Raw genomic sequence first — 25,895 nt, 5'->3', positions numbered from 1 at the left:
TGTGCTGATGCATATGTGTTAAAAATGTGATTCATGTCCCACAGATATTTAATCTTTTTATAAAATAGTAAATAGCCACTTTGGCAAGAGTGAAGAATGTTTTCTATTCTTCTTCTCACTCTGCATCCTAATTTTGTTATAACTGGAAAGGAAATAAGTCTGTTTACATCCTCTGTTCCAGGATTCCAGAAGCCAACCAGGCTTTTAGCAGCTTTTCCTGTGCACTGTGCAGAACAGTGCATTTTGCTGCTGCAGTATTTATGAGGGGTTAGCGTTTATTATTTACCTTTACATATGTGGATATATGTAATGAATAAATATATAGAGTGTAATAGCAAGGTCAATGAAGACAAATTATGCAATGCAAAGATCACATCTTGAGGTATGTCAGTGGATCATGATGTTTCATAGAGTGCCGGGATGTTTGCAGACAAGGACAGTTCATAATCTCTACTCCTCTTCAGACGCCACAGAGCAATTTTTAACTCTTTATCTAAACAAATTTCTTAATCTGCCAAAGAATTTTTAGTTGCTTTAGGAACCAAAATGGCCATTTTAAGAACTTCTTTGATGGATTTTTCAGAGCTGGATTTTTCTGAGCTGGTTGCCTTATTATTCCACAGCTGTGATACTGGGAGGTGAATGGTATGCTGTAGAGAAGAATACATTGACATGTTTAAAATGTATTGACTACATTTCTATGGAATACAAGCTTTTGTTGTATGGAATGGAAACTTCCGGATACCTCATGGAAGCTTTTTAGGCTTCTTTTAGATCAAATAGTTTTCCTGTTCTAATGGCACCTATTTATGTCCTGCAACTTGTAAACTATGTTTTGTGTAGGTTTGCAGGGTTTTTTTCTGTTACCAGAAAAATGTCAAATTTAATAATCTGGATGAGAATTTCCATTAGTTGTCATTATTTTCTGTTATACTCTATGAGTTATTTATTTTTACTTCTTAAAGAAGAGATACCAGGACGATAAGCCCACTTCTGAGTCCTGGCTGATCATAGCATATTCAAGTCTGGTATCAAAGCAACTATTTCACAAATTATAGTCATGTACATAATTCAATCTCAAGATAGAACAGCACTTCATGTATGTAATACTCATTTGTACCTGAATCCTACCTTGTTCCAAAAGATTAAGCAAGAGAAAACTTTCTACTTCTGTTTTATTAGCTAGTAGCCATTTGTTGCCCTGTCCATTTTTTTTTTTTTGATCACTGCCATATATCATAAGGATCTAATTTGAAAATCAGTACTCTGAAAGAAAGCAGAAAGCGTTTAAAACTAAGTATCTCTTGTAAAGTCAGAGAATTAAACTGGATGCAGAAGGCTAGAAATATGTATAGCTTATTAATTCTTGTTAACAATATTGCCTAGAACTGTTTTCAGCTTCAACATTTCATGAAAAAAATCTATTCAGACAATCATGGGGAATCATCTGTGTTTTCATTGTAACCTAGTTAAAACATCATCAGTATTATTGAATGATAAGTTTGCTTGACAGACATTGTAATGTCGTTCCCTCCTTTTTAGACACTTCAAGAAGCCATGTCCAACACAGTGAGATTTTGCAAGACATACAAAACCTCTTCAGGATTTTGTTTCTAACAAGCCAATGTGTGATTTTTTTTGTTTTAATTTTTCTGTCACGTTATTCCAGAGCATCAGTAGTTTTTATGGCTATAGTCTCCATTGAAACATTTGCCAATGATCCTTTTGGGAATACAAATACTTTTCTGCATCAAAAATTGTGTTTTATGGAAACAGCTTAAAATAAATTGCACTCCATGGTTTCTGCTCTCTTCAAGAGCCTGATCTCACCTTATATATATAAGATTTGCAAAGGAATGTTTACAAAGAAATCGGGAAATAGTACAAAAAGGAAAGAGAGTTGTCAGAGCAAAAAGGAACAAGACTTAAGTCAGATTGGACAAACAAAAAATCCAAAATTTTCCAATACTTTAAAAAGCACCGTTAAAAGGATTGCCAAGTGCCCATCTGCTCGCAACTTATCAACTGAAGAAGAGGAAAGCAATAGAGAATTTTCACTTTCTCCAACATTCAGTTACAGAGTTGCTATTGCCAATGGACTGCAAAGGCATATTTTTGTAGCAAACACTAATAATGAAGATATAGTTCAAGACCTGTCTTCAAATGATAGCTCATGTTCTGAGTCGTTAAGTGAAGTAAAAACTAATAGCAAGAAAAACGAATACTTATCCCACACAATGCCTGTGCGACGCAACAGGAAAAGCTTGAGCAGCCTGGCAGCCTCTGATGGAAGTTCAGATGGAGAGCGCACTTTACACACACTGAAGCTGGGAGCCTTACGAAAACTAAGGAAATGGAAGAAGAGCCAAGAATGTGTCTCGTCAGACTCGGAGCTAAGTTCATGGAGGAAAACATGGGGATTAAGAAGTAAATCTCTGGACAGAACTGGCCGTCACCAGAAATCAAATACTCTTGAACCTGGCTTTAGTTCGACAGGTTGTATTAGCCAAACCCACGATGTTATGGAAATGATCTTTAAAGAGCTTCAGGGAATAAGTCAAATTGAAACAGAACTCTCTGAATTAAGAGGGCATGTTAATGCTTTGAAACAATCAATTGATGAAATTTCTAGTAGCGTAGAAGTTGTACAAAATGAAATTGAACAATTGCGAACTGGATTTGTACAGTCCAGAAGAGAAACTCGGGACATACATGACTACATTAAGCAGATAGGCCACCCAGGAAACAAAGCAAGTCTTAGGTTTCTAAATGTGCCTGAAGAGCGGCTTGAAAAAGCTGAAAGCATAGTTTACAAAATATTAATGGAAAAAATGGGATTCTCAGAGGCACAAAGCACTATTAAAATTGAGTTTGCCCAAAGGCTTGGGCAGCAAAGAGACTGTCCAAATGCAAAGCCAAGACCCATTCTTGTTTACTTTGAGTCATCACAACAGAGAGATTTGATTTTAAAAAAGTCTTATAAACTTAAGGGAACTGGCATTGGAATTTCTACAGATATATTTTCCCATGAAATAAAAGATAAAAAAGAAAGAGGGCTTCCTTCCTCTCAGACATATGAAAGCATGGATATGAAACTTCTAACAGTGGAGACAAAATCTAAAATGCATGACTGGGAGTCACCTGACAGTGATAAAGACTTGGAATCAGATATAAATAAGAACAGTTATGCAAAAATATCTAGATCAGCATTTCAGATAAAAACAAGCACTACAAAGGGGATTACCGAGTCCCCAAACACTAAAGACCTTGACAGAACTGCTGACAATAGCACCTTTTCACACAGAAGTTATGACAATCAGTCACCAGAATTTGACACTATGGAAAAACAATCAAAGGCCTATTATTCAGATGTGACTCCTTTATGGAATTTACAGAATGACTTTGCAACACCAAAGCTTAGCCGTTCAGAATCAGATTTCTCAAAATTGTGTCAGTCTTACTCTGAGGATTTTTCAGAAAACCAGTATTTTAGCAGAACAAATGGCAGTTCATTGTTGTCTTCCTCTGATCGAGAACTTTGGCAGCGAAGGCAAGATGATTCTCTAAACTGGTATGGCAGTTCCCAGGAACAGACTTTTGCCCAAGACATGCAGCAGTATCCAGAGCAAAATGAAACAGGGAACATAGAAACTGTTGATAGTGGAGTAAGCAATGGAATAATCCGTGTGCCTGGAGACCTAAACCATTATGATGATAGTCAGCTTTCTTTACAGGATGATCTTTCCCCATGGAAAAACTGGAATCAGTTGGAACAAGGGGCAGATTTGGGCCTAAACTCATCCACGCAGGAAGTTTTTGTGTATGATATGAGCAGCCCTTCAGATCAACAAACAGATTTTGGAAAGGGCCAAAGTTCTGACCTCCAGTATGATACTGAAAGCTATGATTTCACTCTAGATGGTACTTCTCCATCTTGTCCGGGCCTTGACAGTGAAACACAAAGTCAGTGGACTGGTCAATATGATGATTATCAGGAAACAAATTCTATCTCCTCTTATCAGAATCAAAACAAATTGCCTATGATGTACCGAAGTCAAAGTGAACTACCAAGTGACGACTCAGAGGAAACTGCGCCTAAATCATGGCACAGCCGATTAAGCATAGATCTTTCTGATAAGACTTTCAGCTTTCCTAAATTTGGATCTACACTTCAGCGTGCTAAGTCAGCTTTAGAAGTAGTCTGGAATAAAAGTACACAAAGTTTAAGTGGGTATGAAGACAGTGGATCATCTTTTATGGGAAGGTTTAGAACATTATCTCAGTCTACTGCAAATGAATCAAGTACAACACTTGATTCTGATGTTTATGCTGAGCCCTATTGCTACAAAGCTGAGTATGAGGAAGAATTAATTGAACCATCTGGTGAGAATGAAACGGACTATGTAGAAGTAATGGAACAAGTCCTTGCTAAACTAGAAAATAGAACTAATAGTAGTGAAACTAGTGAGCAGATCCAAGAGTATGAACTGGACCAGTCTTTGTATGAAACTCCATATGCCATGCTTCCAGAGGAACAGTATGACACACAGTTTGACAGTGTGATCAGTGAAGAGATATTGGAAGTTGAAAGTGACTTGGCTCCTGAAGTAGAAATAAAGGAAGATGAAAATCAGAATGTCCCAGAGATGGTTACTGAAGTTACTGAAATTCCAAAGAAAAAAAGAATACGACCATCATTTAAAGAAGCTGCTTTGAAAGCATACAAGAAACAAATGAATGATTTGGAGGAGAAGATCCTTGCTGGAGGTAATAGTGTTTTAATACTATCTTCTAAGTAAAACACTGTTCTCATTAGAATTGGACATTGCGTTTTGTATAGTACCTCTTCTTGCTCCCATTGAATTCAGCAGAAAAAATCTGCTTATATCTGGTTTTGTTTAGAGGGTGAAATAGTTCCACAGAAATAAAAAGATTAAATTTCCCAAATTCTTTTTAAACAGTTTTCTGAATATGTTTAGTCAGACATGCTTGTAACTATATTTCTTTGAAATTCAGTAACTTGAAAATTAAATTTCACAAGGTTTAAGTCTTAAAAAGAACTAAATAGTACACTGTTCTTAGTTTCCTCATAGTTTTATAAATGTATTTATAGGAGTAATACAGAGTGTTCAGATACTACACTCTTGCTTTCTTCAATAATTTTCAAGGCATTGTTGGTTCTGATGGGCAATGTTCTCTACCCACTATGCGACCCATAACATCTTATGTACTTACAAGAGTAAAAGTCTAAAGTGATTGTATGTCTGTTCTTACTTTGATTCTGTCTTTATTTGTACTCCCAACAAGCTCTCAGAGTAGTCAGTCCCCAAAATGGGGTGAGAAGAGTGTGGGAGAAAGACAAGAGTGTAAATGTTAGCATCCATGTATGAAGAAGTTCCTTTAAGAAGGAACTAAATTCACAAGAGGGTTTGGCACTGAGTTTTTTCATTTTTTTCTTTTTCGTATTATCAGACTTCAAAGCAGACAGTCATATATATAACTTTAATAATATACAATGTAATTGCTAGCAATAGACAAAGTAATATATTAGTGATATCCAAATATGGTGATACTCAATGTAAACATTTATTGTAATTCTAGTAACATCCATTATGATATTGCATGTGCAGTTAATTGGGAGCATCATAATGACTGAAGCTAGCCAGATGGTAATTGTCACCTTGACTGAATCTTTCCTTTATCGGCCTTGGAAAATAATCATGTGATACAAAAAGATGAAAAACTGTGCCTTTAGCCAAAGGTTGTATTCAGTAGTAATGGGCTTGAGTTACTTCCTTGTTTTTTTGTAAATGAACAGCTACTTTTACAATAAATATATAGTCAACTTGAAAGTCAATTACTTATACATTTAAATCTTCATAGTAGTAGAGTTCACTTTAAAGTCTATTTTACATTTAAATAATGATTCTCAATTGTATGCTTGTATTTTGCAGCTGTTTTTCTACAGTACTCTGTTAGATACTAGGTGGTGTGTATATGAATGAACAGCTATCAACAGGATTTTCATTACTTTTTCCTGATTTTGTGAGGCATAGTAGAAGGGAACAACATCCATTTTACCTAGTCATTGTACAATAAGAATATAATGGTCTCAGGACTTTATTAAAGAAAGCACACGAGGAAGACCCCAAATTTTGAAACCCAAATTGATTCTGCTATTTAAAGTCTGTGTGTTTGTGTATAGTGGTAGATAACAGTTGCTAGAAAAGAGAACTAACTTTGATACATTATAATAGATGTGTGGTACTGAGGAAACAAGCTTACTGCAAGTTAAAGAATCTATTTTGGTGCTGTATTGGGAATGACAGTGAACCACAGAAATTTTATAATCTAGTTCTTCCAACTGTCTTGATTTTCTTTCTCAACACCATGTTTGTGTCTGTCATTTCATCGGGTAAACAAAATGATGGATGTCTTTAACTCTTTTTTGGGGAAGTGGGGCAATAAGAAGCTGTAGTTGTACAGGATGGGAGGACATAAAATATATTTTCAGATGATGTGGGTAGAATCTGAGAATCTGATGAATATTCCTGCACCCAAACTGGTTAGCCACAATTCCTTTTTCACATGTGCATGTGTGCACTCTTAAAATCATCCACTAATATTACAGGAGGTAAAACAGTGTTCTAAAGAATTATTAACTACTCCACGCATTCAATCAGGATGGTGCTGATGAACCAAGGTATATTGGTTTGATTCATCTTTGCATGCTTGTTTCATGCACAGGAGAGTGAATGGTTTCACTGGAGTCAGGCATAAGTCTTTATACCCTTCCCTTCCTATTTCTGTATTGTCCTTTGATGGAAAAAGGGGATATTAGAGACTTAAAACAGAAAATGGCAGTCTTGTCCAGCTTGAGATTAATAGATTTGTAAAAAGGTTGCTTTTGAAAAAATATGGCAGGAAATCTATTTAGTTAATCATGAAGATAATGCATCCATCTTTTTGTCTGTGAAGAAAAAGCAAGTAGTTACATTCACCAGCTACTCTAAAGTTGGGGCTTCATGAAAGGATGCTCTGTATCAGTTGCTTGCTACACATTCAGTCTGTACTTTTCCCCCCACTAGTTAAGTGCATGAAAGAATGATTTAAAAACCTGTTTAATATATCTTCCAGGAAACATAATAATGATCTTATGGCTTATTGTGTTTTAATTCTGTGGTTATAGCATTTGTTCTTATCAGAAAATCTTAGATTATAATACTGGGTCTCTTTGTAAACAGGATAGTAACCAAACAAATTGAGGAGCACCAGTTTAATTTAACATAGTAACTCCTGCTAAATCACTGTGCATTACATCAGGGAAATGCATTTCACAAAAACTTTTGTGTAGCAGTCTCAGATTCAAAAAATTCTACTGTTAGCAGATCACTTTTCCTAGAATAACTACACCTATCCTTTAAGCATAAAAAACAAATAAACCAACCAGATAAAACCCCAAACAAAACCAAAAACCCAACCAAACAACAAACCAAAACCAAACAAACAAAAAAACCAACAAGAAACTATCCCAAACATCCTTAATCAGTAAGATTGGGCAGAAATCCATATTTTGGCTGTTTAATAAATACAGGCAGACAAAAAAAAAACAACAAAGCAGACCTCCCCAAACCTATTCTGTTTAGAGAATGTCTTCTGATTTTCAGAAAAGTGATTTGTTAAAACTGCTAGTTTCCTCTGTAAACAAAGAAACTCTCTGCTACTGTACTTATAAAAACAGGCTATTTAACAATGTTTTAACTGACTTTAGAATTAATGTAGATTTATGAATATTCATGCAGTTTGTCTGCTCCTTTTGAGCTTCAACAGATTTAAAGCTTCTAGAGCTAAGAGGAAAAGATGACCACAAGTGTCAGTTCCAATGGGGTTTTATACTGGTTTTGCTGGGAAAATGAACACAATATTGTAGCATCAGGAATGAAAAAATATTTTCTTTTTATTTCCAAAATATTTAACCATTTTCTTCAGATCATTGTGTTTTAGATGTGGAAATAACTGCATAATTTTTGAATGCAGCTTTGGGATAAAAGGAATCTTGTTAAAGCATCAGGCTGAAAAAATATCTAGACATGCATTTAAAAAATGTAATGACTTGGAAAATGTGAATTCATAAATAGGCTCAAGTCTTCCTCTTGTGTATTAGTGAAGTAGAATATTACAACAGAGTGTGTAAGAGACTTTTTGTTTTGCTGTCAAAGGGAAATTCAGACTCCTCCCATGGGACAGGTACCAGGTTTTTTTCTTTGTGCCCCTTTTCCAGGTTATCAGTGGAATATCTAGAAAATTGTCTCTCAGGAACTCTAAATAAAAGCAAATACCTGAAACCTCTCCAGTTATTCCTGATGCAAAATTATTGTTGACACTATCAGAACTTTGCTAATGAGGATTGTTTCCTTGAGGACCTGAGAGTATTCTTAAGATGGCTTGCAAGATAAAAAGTTTTATTTTTTCAGAAGTAAATCTGAAAATCAAGACTTACGATTGTGTTGATGACAGAGCTGTTTAAAAATGTCTTAGATGCTATGATAAAGAATATGGTGTGCTAAAGATACAAAGATACAAGTTAGCTAGAAAAACATAGCACAGAAAATACTGTAATCTTTTTCTGCTAAATTAGTAGTGGCAAAGAGCAATCTGCTGACTGACACTCGAGTAGCTTCTCTGGAGTAGATTATTGGAGCAGCAGCAAGTGATTTGTCAATGCTGTCACAGACCCATAAACTATGGATAGCTCTGGGTATCACCAGTGCAGCTGCAGCATCACCAAAGGAATGCTTGTCCTTCAGCTGCATATATACCAAGATGGAATAAGGACAGACCGATGTGATGGATGTAGTATTATTCAATGTAAAAATGAACCAGGAGAGAGGAATATTTGTATAATGGATGAGTATAAACTAAAGCACTTTTTAATCTTATCCTGTAGCTCTTCAGGTTTCATTTAGCACAAACAGGATGGAGCTGATGCTCCTCTGAATCCATAAGGCAAGGAGAGTACTACAAGCATAAAGTAGGGAATTTTTTCTTAGGAACTTTTAAAGGCATGCTGGGTGAAATTTTCTTTTTCTAAAAAACTGTGAAAGTAAAGGACAAGGAGACATGCCTTCTCCTGTTAACTATAAAAAGGGATTGAGGATTTCAGAAGGATTTATGCATGTCCTATCAAGCAAAAAAGTCCAATAGTGCCAAAAGTCATCCTTTGAATTCCAGTGTACCTGTCTATAGTTCTTAACATCTGTGTCTCTGGTATTTAGGCATAATTATTTCAATTTTTTTTTCAAGTAGAGCCAAAACAAACTGTAATTTGATTTTGAATTTGCCTATAACATAAAAGATAACAGTAAATTACCGTTTTAAGAGTTTAATGCTAATCATATTATTTCAAATACTGTTCTTCTCTTGCATCTGTTAAGCTAGTTTCTTATCAACAGAAGAAAATCTGATATCTTTGTCTTATCTCAGTAAGTGTTACTAGCTTGGTGTCATGTTTTTATTTTGTATGTGATTATACATTGACTCATTTCTTCTTTCACTACTGTATGTCTTGAAATTAGCTAAGCTTATCTAAATTTTTTAGCCTTCTAGTCTGGGGGTTCTGAGTGTTTATAATGTTTAAAGTGTTTGAGACTGTTGTAAATAGTTCCTAAACCTTATCTCAAAAGTGGAAACAACTCTACAGAAGAAGAAACAGCTTCATGCCAACAGCAGCTATGAATATCATACCCTGTTAAATATGTGACTGTTGCTCAGACACTGCATTCTGGTCCTTGCTATACATGTTGTTCCTGCTCTGTAAGAGTAGTATATTTATATGACTCTTGAATGTGCCATCATTAGCATTTTATTTTATAACAGGGGTACACTTTTGAAGCAAATCTGTCTTTCCTATTCGCCACATTTGGTTTGGTCACTGGAATGGCTGAGTGGGATCTGTGTGTTTTACTGATGCAGCCAAGCCAGATGTTGCTCTTCAAGATCACATCTGATGTGCTCAGCAGCTAATGGGCTTTCAGTCATGAGAGCCAAAAATAGAACTAGTATAAAGTAAATGCCCCAAAACAGTTTTGCTGTGAGCACTTGTGTCTTTGTCACCAACTGCTTTGACCTTCTGATCTGCTCTCATGGCACTCATCTCTTTGCTATTGCCCTCGTGTTCTCTGCGGGCCAAGGTGGACAGCAGCTCACTCCTCTGTCCCCGGCTGCCACTGAACATCCCTGCCCTGCTGTCATTTCTGTCTATGCTGTCAGGCTTAACCAGTTTACATGTCTCAGTGCAATCCCTGTGTTCAATGCAAGAACCAAGGAACATGTTTTTTGTTTGTTAGAGTCCAGAGAAACTACTATCACATTTGTTCTCCAACCAAGGGGCTATTTTCTTGAATTTCTTTGGAAGTAATCTGATTGGACTTCATCTTGCAACTCAGACCAGGATATGGTGATTCAACTCAGACCATGATATAGTGATTTGTGGCATTGTTTGCTTTGTGATGCAAAAAGATTTGCAATAATCAATTAGCTATTTGTTTTCACAGCAAATAATTAATGACTTGGTTGCATGTACTGTTATCACCTGTATTGAGGGAGATAAAATATGCCTTTTCATCCTTTTTTGATAATGTATGCCTTATCATTTTAATGCTTTCTGGGATGAGAAGAGTGCTTAAAATGCATGCTGGCTTTTACTTCTTACCGTCACTCTAACAAGCCAGAGGTTGTCAAGAGAGCCCAGTCTTCAAGAGAAGAAGGTTTTTTTTGAGCTCACCACATTCTGTAATCAAACAGTTCTCTTGACAGTTTATAACTTAACTATCTTAGAGGTAAGTTCTAGAATTTAGTAGATGTGTTTACTAGCTGTTGAAAAACCATAGAAAACAAAGCCATTAGAAGTCTAATGGGACTCAATTTCTAAACACCAGAGATGTTTTTAAAGCATGTCCTTTTGTTTCAGATTTTAGGACCACTTTATTAACAGAGACACAAATGCAGTTTTCATCTTCACCAAACTGACCTCCTGTTTTGACTCTCCATGTATCCGCTAGTAATTTTTCTACATCACTGCTAGTAAAGTGCTAGCAGCAATTCTTCTATTTCTCCTGTCAACCAAGCTTTATTCAAGTTTGACCTTCTCTTTGTCAGACAAGCATCACTCATCTCTTATGATGTGCTAGCTTTAATATTATCTTTCAAGCGTTATATGCAATCTCCATAGAATAAGCTTCAGCAATACAACATCCTCTGGGCTTACACAGTGTAATGTTCTGTCCTCTAGTGGCAATAATAGCTTCTGGGTGCAGCATTTATTATTTTAGCATGGCTTAATTCGTGTCATTGTTTTGGCCAATCTACTTCTTTAATGTCCTGCTTCTCTTCAAACCTGGTTTTCATCTGTTATTTCCCTTTCTTGGCAATAGTTGCTAATTAAAATTGTCCCTCTCAGACTTGAAACTACTTCTGACTGTGGGTGCTTTACACATGTTATTTTCATGGAACAGCTGTATTGTTATCTAATTCCAGCAAGTATTTTGTCTGAAGGCTTTGCTTCCAGGAACAACGTAATTATCAGTCAGTTTGACATTCTTGCAGCCATTTTTCAGAATTAAATATTTAAATGATACTTTGAGAGAATAATGAACTTTAATTCTATTTGGTGTTGTGCAATAATGCACACTTAAAAGAGTGGAAAACCAATGTTTTGATTAATCTTGATCCTAGGGTTTCCTAACAGTTTAGATTTTTAGAACCTTGTTACATTCCTTGTGCTGTGGCATGGAGTAGAGAACTGGATTTTTGCAGCCATTAAAGAAAGCGAAGTGTACTGGGGCATTGTTCTGCTCAGAAAAGTGCAGAAGTGAAATAATGATGCAAGACTTTTAAAGGAGGGTTATGACTGGGGGGCAAAAATCTCCTGAACCTCTTTGATAGAAATACCTCTGCTGACTGATTGAGTCAGTATTTCTGATGGTGTCATAAGCTACAAAAGCAAAGGTCTGTCCTGACTTCCATATCTTCATTGCTAATATACCTTTCATGCTGGAAAACCCTGCCTTTTCAGCATCCTTTATAGATTTGGTTTTTTCCTCAGAAATTTGGATATAGAAACTGGTCGTCTTGTATGATTACTTTCTGTTTTGTGTGAGAAGTTACAGGTGACAGCATTCTTAATAGAATGAATAAATTGGACCATGACTGAAAACTGAAAACAGTTGATTAAAATGTAAAGTTAAACTTTTCTAAGATCTGTTAATTTTAATTCCAAGTTTGAATAGCAATTGTGCAGTATTAAAAAACATTTCTTGGATATTTTACATAGCCTACATTTAAATTGATAGGTAGCTAGAAAATAACCAGGGGGCCTATTTGAGCATATTGAAAAAATTATGAGCCCCTCTTACTTCATTCCCCAGCCATCTTCATGCATAAACTACTTTCAACAGAAGCCAAGATTTAGTGGCTATGCTGAGAATTAGACAGCTTTTTAATACCTGGAACTTATTAAAGGAAACTTAAAGACAAATTTTATCTCATTTCCTGTTTAGTTATCTAATTAAATGTAATTGACTGCTTTAAAAAATAAAAAGGGCTTGTGAGCATTTTCCTTTTGCCTTCAATATTTGACATTAGTAAAAATAACTTTCAGTAGTATGCAGATAGATGACCACCCTGCTCTTCATTCTGCTACACAGATTTGTAAATATCAATGTGGACTGCACTGAGCTGAAATTGCAAAAATTAAGGAGCAAAAGGATTTTTCCTGTAATCCTAGTAAAAAATACCTTCCTCTTATCTAAAATGGTCTGTGGTATTAAGGCACAATTCGAAGGCTATTATTGGTATTTCATAATGTAATGAATTTTCAATTAAAATGTAAGGAGAAACAACCAATTAAACTAAGAAGAGTTAGCTATAAGAGCCAGTTTTTCCACTTCTCCTAGGTGCACTCATTACTTTTTTAGGTTAGTATTTTGAATGTGTGGGTGACAGAAGTAAGTTATATGAAGATGCTCTTTTAAGTAAATCATTGTCATTCAGCAGTATAATCTGAGATGTCTAGCCTTGAATCCCTGATTTGAAAATACATTTAGTGGTCTCTTACATAATCACAGTTCATTTCTTATCTGCATCAAGGAATGTTGCTGTCTATTCTGGTAGCCTAACGACTACTAAAGGGAATTGCTTGGTGACTCTGTACACTTCTGATTTGGTGCTCTCATATACGCAGAGAATACTTCCACAGTTCGGATTATTTCACTCATGGTGAGTTCAGAAGAAGCAGTAAACAATGAAGTTTTCAAACTGATTCTGTCTCTGAAGATGCACTCATTTGTTACAAAGAAGAGATGTTCTTAAGATCTCTTTTTTGGGAAATTTGCGTCAGTTGTCTGCTTTATGTAATTTCTATTGAGAAAAGAGACTATTAGATGAGTGCATTTTTCTTTATATGTAGCAACTGCAAAGAAAAGCAAGTTAAACAAAAACCATACCTTTCCTCCTTCCTAATTTTGATTGTCACTCTCCTCACTAAATTTAGGTAAAATTAGGTTCCAGTAAAGGAAATGTAGTGAAATTACATGAAGTTGGCTGAAACCAAGAGAGGTAAAGAAAATTTTATGTCTATATATCTCTCGTGCTCTGAAAAAATCCATTTTATGTAGAAGACAAGTCTCAACAATTTTTAATGTACAGTTATAGAAAAGTGAATTAAGTGAAGAATTCATGTGATTCTTTAGGAATCTGATAGCAAAGTATCTGCAAACTGTTTAAGAATTGCATTCCACGTAAATAATACTGAGATTTGTTCTGCACCTTTATATGTCAGTATTACCAATTTTGCTATGATGAGATATTCTAAAAGAAGGTGCAGGTTGCATGAAAATATTGTGGTGAGGCTTCTTAAATTACAAGTAGTGTCTTCCTTAAAGCTTCCCTCAGTCCCCAGGTTTTCTTTGCCTTTTAGACTCTTCCTTTTCTACAAGTTTGAGAATGGAATCTCTGTGTCTCATATCTTGTTGCTACATACTGTCATTTTCCTCTCATTAATGTCCAGATGCTCCTCCAACCCTCTGGGTTTAACTCATCTTTTCTTTAGGCCTCAGAAAAGCACACCCCATCCTGTTTCCATGGGCAGCCCAGCTTTCAGTCACCTATTTCCTCCTGGTTCTACTCTCACCTTGCTTGTGAAGTGCTGTAATAATTTTGCAGTGGGAAAGTTACATCTTATGGTTGTCCGAATATTCTTTATATGCTTGAAAGAGTAGCCAATACTATCTGGTGTTGTGAGTCTACTACATTTCACAAATAAATTTTTTAAAAATAGAATATTTAAAGAGTAAGCTCTTTTCATAAATCTAGTCAGTCAAATGCTTTGATCATGTAAGCTGCCTGTAAAATTAGTGGCAGAGTAAAGTCTTTTACTTCCCTGATTGTCACTACTGTATGCTATACAGCTTTACAGTTGCCAGTATATTTTGGATTTATGTGTTTGAATGTGATTTTTCCTGTATATAAACTGGTTTAAAAATTAAATGTGGCACATGTTTAAGGTGTAAATTGTTAATTTGTGATGTACATAACCTGAGATATCATCAAACATCTCAAGAATATCCAAACTATTTAAAGGGTCCTTGAGCGCTCCCTTTGGGGAAATGGGAAGATCAGTAAGGTGACAATTAAAACAATGCTGTTTCACATATGCACTGTACTATAAAGTGCAAATGTGACAAGGCAATAGAATAAAGGTAGCTTTTTCTGTCAGCAAATATTTTCTGTCTGATTGTAAATTTTCACGTTGTGCTCTTGCATTAAGCAATTTAGAATGAGATATATATGTATGAAATAACTTATACTTTCACAATTGTTGTTCTGTTGGCATTTGGGGAGTAATTTCTGTCATTTTCTGAGTAGCTGTGATAGACTAGTTACAGTTCAGGTGTTGGGATGGGGATTGTGGTGATAATATCCTTAGAAACACTTTCCTTTTTCTTGAAAATAGAGCGTTATTTATTTGAACACTGCAATTATATTAAATATAAATTCATTATTATTGAAAATACATTTTTAAAAAAGCAATAAAATTTAAAATCCCATGGAGATGGGGTATAGTATGTGAAACATATGCTGTCCATCAGTCCTTCATAAGTGTCAGGGCTTTGGATCTACCTAGAACATATTTTTGTTTATTAAAAATGCAGTGACAGTGATCTCGCCACAATTATACAGCTAAGCACAGGTGTTATTTGGATTCTGGTCTACATTTACAGATTAAAACATTGGCAAATTTTATAAGATTTTTTCAGAGACTGGTTTTTCTAACCTATATTCCCCTTCTTCCCAATTCTCTTTCAGATAGCGGTTCTGTGGATGAAAAGGTTTAACTTCACCTATTTGCTATAGGGATCATGTATTTTGTTGATGTTTGTTTGTGACTTATTTGACCTGTTTTGTTCCGTCATTTTAGTTGTGAAATCTGCATGGTTTTTTCCCAGCTTTCCACTCTTTTGTTCTCCTTTGATTGTATTGCAAATGTGTTGCATTTATATACAGGGTAGCCCTCGCTGTTGTGCTTACCATAATTGCCAACACAGGGGTCTGCTACTGTCAAACATGATACCTGATTTTTGACTCTAATTATCACCTACCCTGCATTCATTATAGGATTTAAAGGGCAACAGTATTTGGGAAGCAATACCTTACCTTCCCATGGGTTCTTCCACTGTGTGTCACTAAATGCTGAAAGCTATCAAAATGTTTCCCAAAGGAACAGTTAGTCTAGCTTTGGCCTGGAGCTGACCCTGCTAAACATTTTCATATGTCTTACATGTTTGATGCAGTTAAATTCTGTCCAAAACTTACTAAAAGCAACCAAGTAAATGTACTTTTTTTGATCTCTATTAAAGGCTCGGTTGGTAAGTGCAAGTTCCTTGGATGCTTCCAAGCTTTATGCAGTCCAGGCATTTGCTGGGTAAGTAAAAATGTAATTGAGAATTTTTTTCTTTGTATCTGCAACTAATTCTTTCAGCATTATAGTATTTTTTTCTAAGCTTTCTGTTTTAAGAAATTGCGTTATTTTAAAAGGAAGATAGTTTCATTGTGTATGTCTTCCCCTTTTAATTTTTTTTTAATTCCTTATTTTTTTGAGAAATTAATACAATCATTCTCTTGCTGAGGTCAGTAAGATAAGAGATTTTACCTCTTTGCATATAAAATAAACATCCTTTGAAGCTGTAGCACAATTTTGTCTTCAACTGGTAAATGTATAGTAATGCAATTCTAGCAATATAATATCACTCTAGTACTTGAAAGTAAAAAGTCAAGGGAACCTGTACACTTTGTTTTGTTGCCTCCAAATGATGTTATCTTGCATCCAGTTCAAGGGATTCCTTCCTATTTTGAATACTTTTTATATTCAATCTGGAAAGGTAAAGAAATAAAAGCCTTTGGTTAAATGTATCAGTTATATTAGTTATCTAATTAAAAGGGGTATTATCCTCTTGCTGGTGCACTCTGTAAGTATTTTTTTACTATAATTACAATTTATTACAAAGACAAGGTGATGAGATTAAATTAATAATTCATCTTCATCTTTTATGTCTGAAATGCTATTCAGTTGACACTATGAAGTTTTTCCAGGTTAGATTCCTATTTTGGGAGGAGGTGGGTGTCACTAAAAAGTAGTTATGGCATTAATTTGCTTAATCTTATGAACATGCTTCTGTGGAAGGTATACTTAGGGTAGCATTTGTACTTATTGCTAAACAAATTTATAAGTGATCTACAGCTCTTTAGTGGTGTAGGTAGTTTCCATATAGCTTGTCATACCTCCAAGTATTGTACTCCTGCCCTTTGCAGCTCCTAGAACCTTCAGAGTTGCTGTAAGAGTGTGAGGACACGTGTGACATTGTGCAGGATTAGTCACCAAATGCAAAACAGAGGAGAACCACTTTAACACCTGATTATTGCATAGTTTAGGACAGAATTTTGTAAGCAGACTCTGAATGCAGGTTCTGACACTCAAGTATTGTATCTCTGCCTGTAGGAAGCTGCATGTGACCGTACTGTTTTGCTGTATGTACTACTTTCCCTAATCAGTTGCTTAATGACAGTTTCTTAATAGATGTAGACCTTTAAAAGGTAATGTGGAATTGCTAATTTTTTGAGGGTTTCACACAAAAAGCAATCTCATAGGTGCAAGGAGAACTGACAAGGACTATACAGACTGAAGCTGCTCCTTTTATGCCCTCTCTTCCATTCACAGATGAATTAATTCAAATATTGAATGCTCTGACAATAAGCTGTGTCAGACCCTTGTGCAGACATCCTGTAACCACTGCATAGGACTACCTCAAATGGCTTACAGTAGCTCAATAATAGCTCATGTTTTTAGATGAAACCTTACTTCTTTTGCTGACAAAGTCTAGACCTGTCCTTGCCTTGCTTTTCTGTCCACAGTATCTTTATTCAAGCCTCTGTTTCACTAGGCCTCCTTAAAAACAGTTTTGCAATTTTCATTTAACTTCTCATTCAAGCAAGGAATGCTATAATTTCAAATACATTTGTGCCTCTGTTTTAATCACACTTCCCACTCTACTCCTTCCTGCAAAAACTAATGCTAATTTCTAGGATCCCTCAGTCTTTTTACTGCCAGCACAACTGACTGCAATTGTCTGACTCCTTCTCCCTCTTACTTTCTCCAAAAGGCGTTGCTGTTTGAAATGAGGGAGGAGATTGCTTCCCTCACAACCATTGTTACCATGCTTTATCCATGCAAAAATACCCCAGCTGACTCTTCTGTCTTGCTCTTCCCTCTCTGTCATAGCACAATGCTGTGGCCCCACCTCATGCACCGGCACCCCCAAGTCCATGACAGGGACTGCAACTCTCTATTCTCTGCAATGATCTTCACTTGCTTGCATGAAATAAGAGAACAACCCAAGACAAGAAAGGCAAAGACCAAAAACAGCATTTCTGGGGCTTCTCATGCCACTCCTCTGTTAAAAGGCAGAAGCACCACCTTTCCTGGTTTTTCCATACCAGTATCACATAATAACATCTTTGTTTTATTTTTCTTCCCTTTTTTGAAAATGAGGCACTTTAGAGTTCATTATTTCTGTATTTCTAAAAATTGAAAGTAGGTCTACTGGAGTTCTCATCATGTATATGGATCCTGGGTAGTACCGTTTCCAGAGACTTGCTCTTGTATTAATTTACTGCTTCCTAATGAGGAGTCAGAGACTGATAATTTTACCACATGGCCTAATCCATTCTGAAATTTGCTAATGATAGACAGATGGTGCTGCATGCAGATGATTACTCTTTTCCTTCAGTGGATCTTCTCTATGGTAAAACAAATTTATTTTTCTTGAATTCTCTGAAAATTCAGATAGCTTACTGTTGGACAGAATATTTCCAAAAGCACCAAAAAATAGCCAATATGACAGGTTTTTTTCCTTGCCTTTAATGATAACTTTTATCAAATTATTATGATTCCACTTCATCATCTTCTATGTCACATTATTGTTGGGTTATAATTGGAAGTAGGGAGAGGAGTAGAGAATGTATAACCAACATTAGCATGAAAATTTTTTCCTTGCTATGTTATTTCTTAATGATGACTAAAAGGAGTTTAGTAAGTACCTCTATTTTAGTCACATTTTTATGTTACAGAGCAGAATAACAGATGAAAATCCTTTTACAGATATTGCCTCTATGTGAGCATAAGAATACCTTATACACAATAAGTTTTTATTTACTGCTGATGGAACTGCTTCTGAGTAGCAAAAAGCCCTGATTTTATTTCTTGGTCTCTGTACATTTACTTTTCACAATCTCAGAAATGTTATTTTATTTCTATCACACTTTTGCTGGGTTTGTAAGTATGTCTGGAAGCTGCAATTTGGGCCTACTTTGCTCTTTATGTTATTGAAAAGAATTCTAGGATCACAACACGGCACAGAGAAATGGTTGTGTGAAAATATAAAGGAATTGCATAAACAGACTGAATTCTTTTCCCTTTCTTAGAGAATAGTGTGAGTGCATCAGAAGGAACTGAAAAATTCTTCACTAATTGTAGTTATATCTGTTTTCACACAATAATTGTAACAGGTGGAAATAAACTTAGGGCTTTCAGATTATAAAGTCTTTGTAGTGAATGTAGATTTTATATACACAGAGATAGAGAGAAATATAAGAACTGAAAAGGGTATTTGAGGCAGTACTAAACAAAGGACCATGCAGAGGAAAATGTTTGGTCATGAAAAATCTGATATCCCAGCTTCTCTGAGAATTTCCAAGTATCTCTGAATTAGAATTGACAAGGTATATAGAGATCTTTCCAAAACCCTCTGTAGAAAAAGTTCAGGAAGATACCTGTGTTAATTGTTTGGAAGAGTTGGAGAGAATGAGGCCAATTTGTTATCCAGATCAATATGTATTCTTTTAAATTCTGTTGGTGTGTCAGCCTTTTATTCTTTGAAATGACTCCAAGTTGCTCTTTGTTGTTGTTTCCAAGTTATATGTGAGATCTAACTGGGGTTTAATTGTGTGCTCAATGCCAAAGCTCAAACCAGGCAAGAAAAAATAATGATGGTCACCATGGATTTATTTTAAAATGTGACAAGTTCTGTTTCCCACAGTCGCATGGAGTTATTTGAGATGTGATTATGTATTTAGCTAGATATTTTAAACTTTGTATCAAATTTAAGCCAACAATATTCATTGACATCAATGATGTTTAATATGTAATGTTAGGCTGCATCTCAACTGCCAGATGTACAAGAACTTACGATGGAAAGCTTTTCTTATAATTTCTAAATCAATGGTAAAAACTTTTAGGAGGTATTAAGCAACCTTTTAGCTACTATTCTTTGGGTGAATACTAGAGGAAAAAGCACCAAGAACACTCAGACTGGTTTTTCAATTGGAGTGCATGCCTTTGGCTGATAACTGCTGATTTTGATTTTTAACTGCAAATAGCAATACTATAGGCAGTTCTTAAGGATGTAGTCTTGTAAGCCCCATGTTCTTATTTTCTTCTTTGCCTTTTTATCTTACAGTCGTGGACTGTATGGAATTGACAGCATGCCAGACCTGCGAAGAAAGAAATCTTTTCCCATTGTTCGAGATGTGGTGAGTAACTTCTGAAACTGTTGATTCATTTTCCAGTTGTGCAGGTCTTTCTTGTAATTACTAATGTGCATCTGAATGACAGTTTTCATCAATTGTTTTATGGAAAAAAGGAGTCTTGAGAGAATGGATTGAGGGCAGTAAAAGTCAATGAGGCAGTTGTTATAATGTACTAGATAAGTCTGAATGTCTCATGGATATTTAGGTATTGCTGGTGTAATCAAGTAATGTGCATTTCATGCAATAAAAAGCTATTCATTTTCACAAAGATGCTATTGAGTGTTTGAGATACTGTTTCACTTGATATATGTTCATACTGAGAGAGAAAGTTCCTTTTAAAAAGCAGCCCTTTTCACTATTAATATTTTAAAGATTTATGCATACTTTAGGTACAAGGTGTGGTAATCAGGGTTTTTAACAGTCATTGTAAACAAGAATAATTTAAGAAAAGAAATTTCAGTGGAAAAGAATGGCAGTTCCTTTGAGATTTATTCTGACTTCCAGTTTAAACAAGATTAAGAATCTCTCTGCCCCAAAGAATTTCAAGTGCTATTCACATTTCTCTTTTTCTTTTCCTGTAGTATAGAATTCATAATTCAATAAAATGCATATTTAGTCTCTGATGGTGAGCCCCCAAACCAATTTCTCACTATAAAGAAGTGATTGTGTGTTAGGCTAAGTAAAGTATTACTATTGCTGTAGGTAGAAGATCAGCCTTTGTCTATTACTGCTCAATGTTTTTTCAGTTTCTGTGTTCAGTTACTCTGTGGTGATCCACCACACTGTCTGAGCAGTCAAAAAGAGAAAGCACAGCAACCACTTTGGAGTGGAATCCCTTCTGAAATTAATGAAAACTTACGCTGCACAACATAGTAGAGCCTGCATTCATTTAAACCATCTTTTTGACAGCAGCCACTCCACTATTAGTTCTATTAAACGAGTAAAGTCTATTGTCCTGCTATGACTCTTTAATGCTTGTTAAATGGAACTCTGCTTTGTCCTTAATTGTTGTAAGTGCTTACAGAAAGGTATAGCTCAGAATACATTAAGACATCAAAATAAATGTAAATTATCCTTTCTTATGCTTACTTATGACTGTTTCAGAAAAACAGAAATAATATTGTTAGAAATGAGTGCTAGACTCATTCGATGCTGACTAAAATAAATATAATTTATTTTCTTGTGAAATGAATCTGACAAATTAATATTCTCTATAATTTCTTTCCTATCTTGTCTGGATTTTTAAGGCTATGGTAAGTACTTTTATATTTATAAATGTTTTGAAATTATCATAGTAGCTGTTATGGATTCCATTAATGCCATGTTTTATTATGACCTTCTATTGGAAAGTAAAAAAATTATTTTATGACCAAGAATTTAATCATAAGGAAAGTGGTACCTTATGTCAATGTATTCTACTCTGCATCATGTATACCAAAATTGCTGGAAGAAGTTTATGTTAAAAAGTTTTCAGTATATTCGAAATATCTTTTCTGATGATACAAGCACAAAGTTTAGGTTTCAAGTGTGAAGCTTCCCCTGTGCTATTAGAAAGTCTTAGACACCTAGAGAAAGTGAAGTTCAAAGTGTTCCCTACTTTTAAATTCTCTTGTATCAATCAGTTTTATTTTTCCTTATTTTCCTAGTCCTTCTGCACTTCCAGTTTCACTCCATTATTTTCATGCTTTCAGCATTGTATCTCAATACAATGTTTGTCAAAATTCTGTATGTTTTCTTAAGATGATATCTCTAACTCCCATTTTTTTTCATTAATTCACATTTTGAAAAATCCAATTTTCAACACAGAAGCATAGAATATGTTGAGGTGAAAGAGATCCACAAGGATGGTCAGGTCCAACTCCTGGCCCTGCATGGGACCATTCCCAAGAGTTACACCCTGTGCCTGGGAGTCCAAATGCTCCTGGGACTTTGTTAGGCTGGTGCAGTCACCACTGTCCTGGAGAGCTGGTCTGGTGCCCAACTAGCTCTGGAGGAAGAACCTTTCCCTGATGCCGAACCTAAACCACCCCCCTGACACAACTTCAGGCCATTCATTCCCTTGTGTCCTGTCGCTGTCACCAGGGATCAGAGACCAGTGCCTGCCCCTCCTCTTCCCCTCAGGAGGAAGCTGTACCTGCAGTGAGGTCTGCTCTCAGTCTCCTCTGGGCTGAACAGACCCAGTGCCCTCAGCTGCTCCTCACACGGCTTCACCTCCAGACCCTTCACCACCTTCACTGCCCTCAATTTGGATGCTCTCCTGCTCCTAAACCACTGAAAACTTTTTGTATGCCAATGCATTGGGAGTCTCTCATTTTAGATCATTAGAGAGGATAAGGCAGTCAAAATCCACCTGCAGGAACAGTTCTGTTTGCTGCAGTCATGGGTCATTAGACTTCTGGTAGAATATATCTGGTACAAGAGAGAGAGAGAGTGCAAGGAGAAGTGATGGTTCAAGTGCAGTAACAATATAGAGAGCATGAACAGGTCTGTTTACTGTAGAGCCAGGAAAAACAGTCCAGTGCACTTGCTGATGGAATTGCTATAACTTCTGTTCTTAAAAAAAGGCATTCTCTTTTGGGTTAGTTAGGTCTTGAGTTGAGGTGAGAATAGCCAGGGAGAGAAATATCAATAATTACAGTGGAGGTTAGAAGTTTTTATCTCACAGTGGCCAAATAGGTGTGGTGATCTGCCCAGCCACAGCCAAAGGTAGCTCTATTTTACTGCCTTTGCTTCTGTTAATGCCAGTCATCATTTTGAATGTTATGAAGACTCTAGAAAATTCTTCTGTTTATTCAATTTAAAGGCAATTTTATACTGTGTGATCACTGTAATCAGGCCAATTTCTTCTTTTGATCAATCAAGACTGTATTGCTCCCTAGCTTTATTATTTAAGAACACAAGAGCAATTGGTAAATCTTTGCTGCTGTTGTAAAGCAGTCTGTTGAAGTGAACACACTAGATGAAACAACTGCCTGTTTCAGCTAAAATTATAATGCACTAAACATTTTTTCGTTAAGTGTCTTCACAATAAAAACATTTATAGAGGCTGGAATTCAAATATGGTAATTTAAAGATTCATATAAAGTAGATACTAATTTAAATTGCAGATGTCATATTCTCTGGTTTTGTATGTTGTCAGCTAAATACCTGGACTATTTATTTCAGTATTAGACATCCTTTTTAACAGAAAAATGGTGGGACATGGCTAAGTAATTTCCCTCAGTACCTTACTTCCTCTCAAGTTATTTTGTCTTCCTTCCTACCCTCCTCCACCCCCAACTCCAAGAAACAGTACAAATCTGTCTTCCAAAATAATGAAGTTGAGATCACTAGAGTGATATACATGTAGTTGCTAAAAAAAAAGTTCCGAAATCATGCGTTTTAAATGCTGCAAACAGTGAAAATTTTGTCATATTCACCTCTAGTGGGTAACTTTTACATCACATTAAAAATAATATCAGCATTTTTAAAGTGCTGAAAAATGGTTTATCTTCAACTTTTTTTCCTGCTGATAGCAGTGTGTAGATATTTTTAAAAGAAAAAAAGAAAATATGATCAATAAAACTGAAACCCTCTGTAAAACCACAGGAATGAGTACTGCATGGCACAGCCAGCAGTCATGAAGTTACATGAGCCTGTTTGCCTTCTCTGTGCTATTTTAGCTGTGCAAGACACAGCTTGCCTATTCCATTGGGATAGAGGACTTCTCTTTTTTTCTCAACGCAATTGATCATTTAACATGTAATTGTAGCTTGAATCCAATTTGTTTTTACTTACAGTTACCATTTTTCAATGTTTTTGCTAGAACAACTTCTAATTAATTTATTTATTTAAGCTGCTAATGCAAATTTGGAGGTAATAAATTAGTGTAGATACAAGTTATTAGGTAATCTAGAAGGCCTTGAGCATGAAGGAGACTAATTTATTTTAAATCCTGTACTAGGAAGTTTCAAAACAAATTAAAAATTAAATAGACAATGGTCTGCATTATCACCTTCTCTTATTGTTTGGGGGTTTTGCTAGGCTTTTTGGTTTTGATAATTTTTTTCATATGTTCATAATTCAACAATACTTAAAGTCCTTATGCTCTGCAGGTCAATTTTTTACCTAAGGAAAGACGTGAGGTAGTATCTGGACATCACTTTGAGAGGCTAAACAAGTATAAACTGCTGACAAGTTCTGTGTCCTGTTAAGGGAGAGGGGAGAAACACTGCAGGTTCCTGTTGCTCTCCCTATTCTTTTGATGCTCTGACATTTTGGGCTTGCTGGAAGTTCCAGCTAATGAGCTGCACTTACTTTTCTTTCTTGCTGCTACTTGAAAACAGAGAGGCAATAGGGGAAGAAGTTTTCTCATTATATTCATAACCTGTCACCTTATTTCCCATAGATAAATCTGGCAGCTTTTTCCCCTTTCTCTTTCCAAAATGCTCACTCCTCCCTGTTTCATTCCATACTTAAAAAATGACACTGCTGTGTGTTCAGTGCTTCATGCTGTTGAATTATCATCAACTTTGTTTTAGAACAAAAGCATTTATGGGCTTTCTCTTGTAGTTAGTTCTGACAGTGATACATAAATGGAAATAATCGTTGTGGGGATTTTTTCACTGTAAATTTAATCCATATGACTTTTAAATTTACTAGTTTATCACAAATTCCTCTAGATATCACTTTCTTCCAAACACTTTATTGAGAACAACCTAATTATCCGTTTCCTGTTAGGTTTATTATTTTATATAGGGCACTGTGCTGTAATTTTAGACACATTTCTGATTAAGAAGAAAATAGTAAAGCTCCATTATTCCAAGGGCACCCCTTGGGAGAGCTGGGCTTGAAGGACACATGACAGGGTCAAAATTGCTTCCCCAGTTTTTTGTGATAGGAAATAGTATCTGTTTATTGACTTACAGGGATAGCATGGAGCTGCAGTTCTGCTGGCTCGTGTTCTTTGGTATTGTTGGAGGACAGAACACAGCAGCACTCATTGCCCTATATTTGAGGTTAATGTTCTTCTGCCCTTTGTGCTCCTGTCCTGACAAGTCATTCACATTGCTCTATTGTTCAGAATAGCTAGGATCGTGCAATTGAGACCTAGAAGGGTCAAATCTCTTTCTAAGTGTAAGGGACATGAAAACCATAAAACAGGAATAGTGCAGGCAAGTAAATCTACAGCAGTACTTAGCAAGATTTTGAGCAAAAACCTGTGCTTCAAGAGGGATCAAAAAGTTGATGCTTTTAAAGTACATCGTTTTAAAACCCAAAACTTATGAAAACTTATTATTAAAATTGTTTCTTTTCCTCTTAATGATCCAAAAATATTTTTACTTGCCATTTTTGCCTTTGATATGTGGGTCTTGTGGTGTTGTGCTTGACACAAAAAGTGAAAAAAAAAGCCTGAACACTCTTTAATCTTTCTTGTGACTGTCAATCTCACACACCCATGGAATTTCCTACATTCACAGAAATAGAATGAAAGGATGGTCACAGAGAAGTAAACAGATGTACTTAATAATAAGAGAATGTCGAATCTGATAGCAAATTAATGGCATAGAGTTGGTAAATTGCTGAGTTTAAAAGAGGAAAAAAAAAAAAGGGAAAGTTCTTTGTAATAGGAGATGAACTGAATACTACTAAGCCAAGGATGATTTCTTACCCTATAATTGGTTTCACAAGATTAATAATTCTGTGTCAGTCTGCAAGTTTAATTATTATCAAGAGAAACTTACTGAAAATTGAATTAAGGAAAGTGAACATTTAAA

The 25,895-nt window shown here is 35.6% G+C and overlaps 1 protein-coding gene across 8 annotated transcripts in view; it reads left to right on the top strand.

The window, feature by feature from the left end:
* UNC13C (unc-13 homolog C) overlaps nt 1–25,895 on the top strand; it is a 165,084-nt gene that overhangs the window by 42,272 nt on the left and 96,917 nt on the right. For 5 of the 8 annotated variants that reach the window (XM_072933703.1, XM_072933702.1, XM_072933704.1 and 2 more), the window contains 2 exons: nt 15,915–15,979; nt 20,070–20,142. In XM_072933703.1, the coding sequence (XP_072789804.1) occupies nt 15,915–15,979; nt 20,070–20,142 (138 nt within the window). Of the gene's footprint in view, nt 1–1,542; nt 4,768–15,363; nt 15,387–15,914; nt 15,980–20,069; nt 20,143–25,895 lie in introns of those variants that run through there. The other 3 variants (XM_030281081.4, XM_072933701.1, XM_072933706.1) reach the window with 2 other exon arrangements.

The sequence above is a fragment of the Taeniopygia guttata genome, chromosome 10 (genome assembly GCF_048771995.1).
Source record: "Taeniopygia guttata chromosome 10, bTaeGut7.mat, whole genome shotgun sequence".
NCBI lineage: Eukaryota > Metazoa > Chordata > Aves > Passeriformes > Estrildidae > Taeniopygia > Taeniopygia guttata.
This window is presented reverse-complemented; position numbering and strand designations above follow the sequence as displayed.